A 6,617-nucleotide genomic window follows, 5' to 3' on the forward strand; every position below is an offset into this window, starting at 1 on the left:
TGGAGTAATAGGTTGTATGTGTGTTATCTAAACTGGATAACACATCTCAGCTTGCTCATGATAAAGGGTTTAACACTGTTCACTGACTCCAACACAATAGCCGCTTTACAGCCACAAATATATAGATAGAAAACGAAGAAACTGTACCCGACAGTACATCATACAGTAAATATTTTGCCATGTCTTCCTTGCACATTATTCACCTGCCAGGTAATCCCTGACTGGTCTTCTCTCTCAGGCTTTCACGGGCACTTTCCAGGTTCAGCTGCAAAAGCTGCAGGTCATTACGCTGATTCTCACACACCTGTCAAACACACACACACACACACACAGTATTATGTGTACAGATCAGACTGATACAAACTGTCCATTAAAGTCACACTGAAACCAATAACTAGAGAGCGTCTTTCTCATTCGCATCAAATGATGTATTTCTGAGTGTGAGAGGAATTTAAATTAAAACCCCTCTGATTGATTGGAGTGCTTAAAGTCAGAGTGCTTCAGCGAATACACAGCGACACGGAGCTGTAGAGGACTGTCGACCTCCACCCACACCTCTCTCACCTGCGTCATTCAGATCAGGAGGAGGCAGAGGGAGAAATGAATAAACAGTTCTGGCCTGAGCTCTAGCAGAAGAAACCATTTTCCAGGATAATTTCCAGGAGTTTTGTCTTGACAACACAGGACATGATCCATTCAGCATCACATCTGGTACACCCCCTTTTGAAGTGTCAAACCATGACAGGCTTATCTTACTATCAGTCAAGTATGCACCTAGGTAAACATTTGGGTTCAAACAATATACAAAAAATCATCATATATACATTAAACCCATAAGATGATGTTCAAGTGTAGTTTTATATGATGGGCGGGGTTAGTTAGTCACCCCAAATCACATTTTATTTATTTCACTACCTCTTTAAAAACCCTAAATCGGATTTAATAAAAAACATTTGATTATAAACACTTCATTGTCACAGGTTGTCACAAGTAATGGACATGACAGTGACCCAGAGGCACACAGCCACAGTAAGGAAACTGCAGGAACACTCTGAGCTATGCTGCCAAACCAGAAAGACGGCTCTGACTTCGACCACAGCATGAGCAGGAGGAATGAGGAAAGATGTTCTCCCAAAGCTGTGACCTATTACTATTTTGTTAATTCATAACATTGCTGCTTCTTTGTTTTCTAGACATGATTTTTTTAATATCTCCCGGTGAGTAATTATCAGATGCTGTATACCTGTCGTATGCAGCGGAGCTCTGACATGGTGCGTTCCTGTTTGGAGCGAGCCAGCTCCAGCAGCTCGTCCTTCCAGCTGTCTCCCTCTCCTGGTGAAAAACATCAAATGCTGAATCTAAGGCTGGTTCTACTGCACCCATCAACTACTGTACGGTTTAGTTTGGTGCTGACATAATTAGTCTGTTAATCAATCAACATATCTGATAAACAATTATACTCTTTCTTTAATCATAAATCGGCTGGAAATGTTATGTTTTCCAGCTTGTCAAAAGTGAGAGGTGCAGGGAATCTGTGATTTCTTTTTACATTTACAGACTAGATAATTAATTATTTAATCTGAAAATAATAATAAACGGATCCATTGTTAATACCCTCATATAATTTAAATGATTAATATCTTTTATCTGGATAAATTCTATGTTATGTTTGCCATCATTAAAATGTGTAACTTTATTTAACCAGCAGAGGTCCACACTAACATTATAAATCTCTTTAACAGAACAGCAGCACCACAGAATATAAAACATAGATGTTACACACATTTAATGAATAAGGTTTAATGATGAATTCAGTAAAATATGTAGAGAATAATCAATGATCACAGAACACAAGATCAGAAGGATAGAAATTGCAAACCCCTATATTGTAAGAAATAAATCTGTACAATAAAATCCTAAAAAACATACTGATGACAATATATCCTAATATTTCAGCTATAATAAATAGTTTATTAGTGCTGTCAGATAGAAGGTGGATCTGTTGTGCTGTAGTTACCTGACAGGGCCAGATCTCTGCGAAGGAGCTGGAGCTCCTGTTTGAGACGGATGATCTCCTCCCTCTGAGTGCTGCTCTGTGTCACCTGCTGCTGCAGCTCCTCTACGACCACAGACAATCAGACACGTACAGCTGAGATGATTAGTCGCTTAACGAATTAGTCAATCGACAGAAAATGTATAGGTAACGATTTCGATAACTGATTGACTGTTTTAATAGTTTTTTAGACAAACATTCTCTAGTTTCAGCTTCTCGAATGTGCACATTTGCTGCTTTTCTTTGTCATGTAAAACATTAAACTGAACTGTTTGAAGACATTACCCTGGACTTTCTGTCATTAATCAAGAAAATAACGAGCAAATGTATCAATAATTAAACTAATTGTGAGCTGCAGCTATAAAGGCTGGTAAATCTACTGAAGATAATTATGCTTCTTGACTTTAAAGCTGCAGTAGGTAACTTATTTGCTAAAACGTTCAGTATATCCTGACAGTAGTATATGAGTCTGTGAAAATATCAGGTTCCTCTGGCTCCTCCTGGTGCTCTTGATGGGATTTACAAGAATCCACCACACCTGAATAAAAACAACCAATCAGAGCGGAGAAAGATTATTGATTGTTGAGTCTCATTCCCAGGAGACTCAACAATCAACTATCTTCAAGCCTCCCACTTAAAGAGTGAGTATCTGACAACCTGTTTGTTTTACTCATGTACCTTTAAGGTGTGTGATCTCATGCTTGGCGTCTCTGTAGCGACGTTTACTTTCCTCTGCGTCTCTCAGGAGTTTGTTTTCCCGTGCGTGACTCTCCGTTAGCGAGGTCTCCAGATCCCGTAGGCGCCCTGTGAGGTCAACTATGTGACCAGAGGCGTCTGTCACGTCTTTGTCCTGATGGGAAGAGAAATTATCAACTAGCTGAACATCATAACATCAGACACAGATATATTAATGCTAATCCTAATCAGAAAAACTAGAACTGGAAACTGGAAGTTACAAAGAAATAATTCTACTAGTGTACCTTGAGTTTGAGCATGGAGCTCAGTTCTTCCTCCCTGACCTGCAGAGAGCCGACTTGAGTGGACAGAGCCATGACCGTGGAGTTAAGACTCTGGTTCTTCTCCTAAAAGACACCACAGACACGGATTAAAGTCGTAAATTTGCTGGAGAAAAAACTTGGATATTCTCTGAGATTAAACTCACAAATTTACGGAAAAAAAAAACCTTCTAGAAATATGTTTGTCACTGTTAACAGAGACTCCGCTCTGCAGCTCATACACCTCACTGATAAACCTTAGAATTATACAGTTACAGCAGCTTCACAATCAAATAATTTTTTTTTTAACTAGTGTAAAATGCTGTAATAACTACGAATAAATATAAATCCTGGCCATTCAAATGAATCTAAAAACCATGAATGTGTCGTAGCATTTAGTATGACATCATTATATAGACTGACTTTCTCTCAACACAACCAACTGTGACTTCCATCATCCATAAAACACTATTTATTTACGTATTTTTTTCTAAATTTGTGACTTTAATCTCAGAAATGTACCCCCCTTCCCCAGCTCTGTACTTTTTTTTAAAAAATACAATGGCCCCTAGTACACCGTACAAGATGGTTTTCTATTGAGCAAGAAAATTATGAGAATAATGAGTAACTTATAGTAAACAATTATACATGTTTAATTATTCTCCTACATAAAAGATAGCTATTACAAGCCTTTGTTTGTAGCAAACTGACAATTCTTAGTGTTAAAAAATCCAATTAAAAGACCAAAACCAACAAGGAACTGATCCTACTAACTGTTTTAGGGCTTAACTAGCTTTCAAAGATGTAGGCTGAGCACCACAAACAAGGTGGGAAAGTCAGAAAGTACTGAAAGACGGACTCACGTTTGGTGGAAGCTTTACCCTTTAACTAAAATAATGTGATAAATTTGATAAAGGGGAGTCTGGTTAGTCAAAAAACGGCAGCTCTATCCATGTTGAGCAGTCCTGGTGCTCAGATGTTCTACAGAGAATATAAATGTGTATTAATAGTTATAATTGCACCTCAAAGTCTTCACATTTTTCGCTGATGCTCTGCTGTTTCTGTTCCAGCTCACAGACTTGCTGTCGGGCTACGCTGAGCTCCTTCTGGACCTCCTCCTCCCTGGTTTCCACCACCCACACACGTTTAGTCAGGACTCTGATCACCTCGTTACGCTTCTGCAACTCATCTGCGAAACCAAACAACGATTAAATTATTTATCATTCGGCATAATTTGCAGTTAGATTTGTATATCCTTGTGGTTTCTGCGTGCTCACCATCCAAACGGGCACACCTCTGCTCCAAGGCGAGCACCCTCTGGCGGCCTTGTTCCCAGGCGTGAAGCTGCTTATGATGGGAGGAGGCCATGGTGTTCAGCTCCCTGTCCCGGTCCTTCAGCTCAGCCATCAGCAGCTGGAGCTCCCTCCTCTGCCTCTGGATGGTGGAGCCACTCAGGTCACTCACAGGAAACTTACAGAGAGAGACACACACACCATAATATAGCCTATTTATGGAAAGCAATAGAGTTGAAGCATAATTAGTCAATTACTTGATGAGGTAAAAAAACAATTTTTAAAGCAAAAATGGAAAAATTCACTGGTTCCAGCTTCTAAAATGGGAATATTTGCTGGTTTCCTTTGTGATAAACAACTAAATAACTCAGTTTTGGACTGGAAGTGAATCAATTCATCAAAATAGCCGATTAATCAGTTAGTTGACTCACTGTTTCAAAATCTACAAGCATATGTGGCTGCACAGATCGGAAAAATGACCCTCATATTTCCTAAAGTTAGTTTATGAATGCATTTCTCTGTTTACTAAATAACTCAATAGGCGGTAAACAACACACAATCTAAGTTATAATCAATAGTCAGTATGTGATCTCACCTCGGGGTCCTGCGGGCCGGGGGGGCAGAGGCTGTCTGCTGGGAGGGGAGGTGAACTTTTGGCCCACTGTTTCGCTCTGCTGTCCATCTTGAAGCTGGTTAGGACAGAGGGTTGGCTCGCATCCAGTGACGGACAACCATTTTTCTGAAAAGTGGCATATATCAGATAATATGAATGAGCTTGCTTTTGGCATTTCTAAGTGTATTTAACTGAAACGACACCAACCTTTTTAACTGGAGTGCTGTGCCAGAGCTCAGCTGAAGTATCTGAAACAAAGTCAAAGTGGATGTTTAATGGTTCAAACCTTCCCTGACACGTTTTAAACACTTTAATGAGATGATGTGTGTGTTTTACCATTTGACCAGGGGAAACAGGCTGAGGCTCTTCCATTGGAGGGGGGCAGTATTCTCCCTTCGTCCATCACATCATAACACTAACCACTAATATTACACCCTAACTCCAGTTCCTTAGTGCTTCTGCAGAAAACTGCACCCTGCTTTATGTTGCCTTCATTGTTATTGCACACAGCTTCTTGTGGGCTTGTTTTGGAGGATCAGCTAGTCAACTTACCATCTCTGAATGTAACTCCAAAGTTAAATAACAGTCAGTAAAATAACAAAACGAAAAAAACTATTTAACAACACGCTCAAAACCCAACTTAAATCTCGATAAGTAAGTATATAAAACGCCTGTAGAAAACTTAAATCTGCCAGCTTACGTTAGCTTCTGGGAGAGTTTAACTTTTTTTGAATGTAAATCGGGGATAAGACAATGACGTCACGTCCCCGGACATCCCGCAGTTATTCTCTAAATATGTATTACTGAATTCCCAAAGTAAACTTATTTGATTCAGAATATGATAAGTGTTAATATAACTTATTGACTCAACACATGAACGTCGTTTTGGACAACTCAAAGGTAGCCTAATTAATATCTTACTGGCGCGTTGCTTGGCCGCACCTTGAAATACTCATCCTAGGAAGAAGGATACACGATTCCGGTCCCGGTGAGATTTTCAACATAAAAGTCGCATTTTAACAAAACGCGCAGTCATGACAAAAATAATAATGTTTTTTTTATTGTGATACATTTTGGAAATTAAAACTATAAATATAAAATATAACTTAAATCACTCAAGCTATGATTTAACACACTCGACTGGAATCTGATTTCTTTTATATGAATCACATTGTCACTTCTGACTTTGTATAATAATAAAAAAAAACATTTAAAAAGAAAGAAAATAATATTTAAATGTGGTTTTCATTTTAAATACTTCCACCCATTTGTCACCATACCAAACCTTATATTTTATTATATTTTTATTGTATATTTTCTACACTCTTTGCAATATATTCGCATTTATGGCACATTTATTTGCCAGTTACAGTTATGTCCAACGACATAATTTCCATCTTATTTGGTCTATAAATGCCATAAAATTATCCTAATTCAGGTTATATCATCAAATTGAGATATGCGGTTGCTGATTATTTCCCCATGGGTTGATTAATCACTCAACCATTCTTACCACTCTGCATATCAGCTGCTACCATCTGTCCCCCAATTTTTAATATCTTTTTTAAAAATACATTTTACTGCTGTGTATTGCCATTTAGTCACTTTCTCCTGCTTTTGTGTGTTGCTATGTCATGTATTTTATTTATTTATTTTTGCACAGA

The 6,617-nt window shown here is 38.4% G+C and overlaps 1 protein-coding gene across 2 annotated transcripts in view; it reads right to left on the reverse strand.

Moving 5' to 3' along the window:
- ccdc62 (coiled-coil domain containing 62) overlaps nt 1-5,740 on the reverse strand; it is a 7,491-nt gene extending 1,751 nt beyond the window's left edge. Inside the window, exons 1-10 of one of the 2 annotated variants that reach the window (XM_035667906.1) lie at nt 5,290-5,740; nt 5,161-5,201; nt 4,936-5,079; nt 4,326-4,518; nt 4,071-4,237; nt 3,034-3,135; nt 2,732-2,903; nt 2,018-2,119; nt 1,244-1,332; nt 204-304 (exon numbers count right to left, since the gene is read on the reverse strand). In XM_035667906.1, coding sequence (XP_035523799.1) covers nt 204-304; nt 1,244-1,332; nt 2,018-2,119; nt 2,732-2,903; nt 3,034-3,135; nt 4,071-4,237; nt 4,326-4,518; nt 4,936-5,079; nt 5,161-5,201; nt 5,290-5,356 — 1,178 coding nt within the window. In that variant the 5' untranslated portion in view covers nt 5,357-5,740. The remainder of the gene's footprint in view (nt 1-203; nt 305-1,243; nt 1,333-2,017; nt 2,120-2,731; nt 2,904-3,033; nt 3,136-4,070; nt 4,238-4,325; nt 4,519-4,935; nt 5,080-5,160; nt 5,202-5,289) is intronic. The other variant, XM_035667905.1, reaches the window with a different exon arrangement.
- Nucleotides 5,741-6,617: the final 877 nt, after the last annotated feature.

This window comes from Morone saxatilis, unplaced genomic scaffold (assembly GCF_004916995.1).
Source record: "Morone saxatilis isolate NCDOM2014 unplaced genomic scaffold, NCSU_SB_2.0 Contig21, whole genome shotgun sequence".
NCBI lineage: Eukaryota > Metazoa > Chordata > Actinopteri > Moronidae > Morone > Morone saxatilis.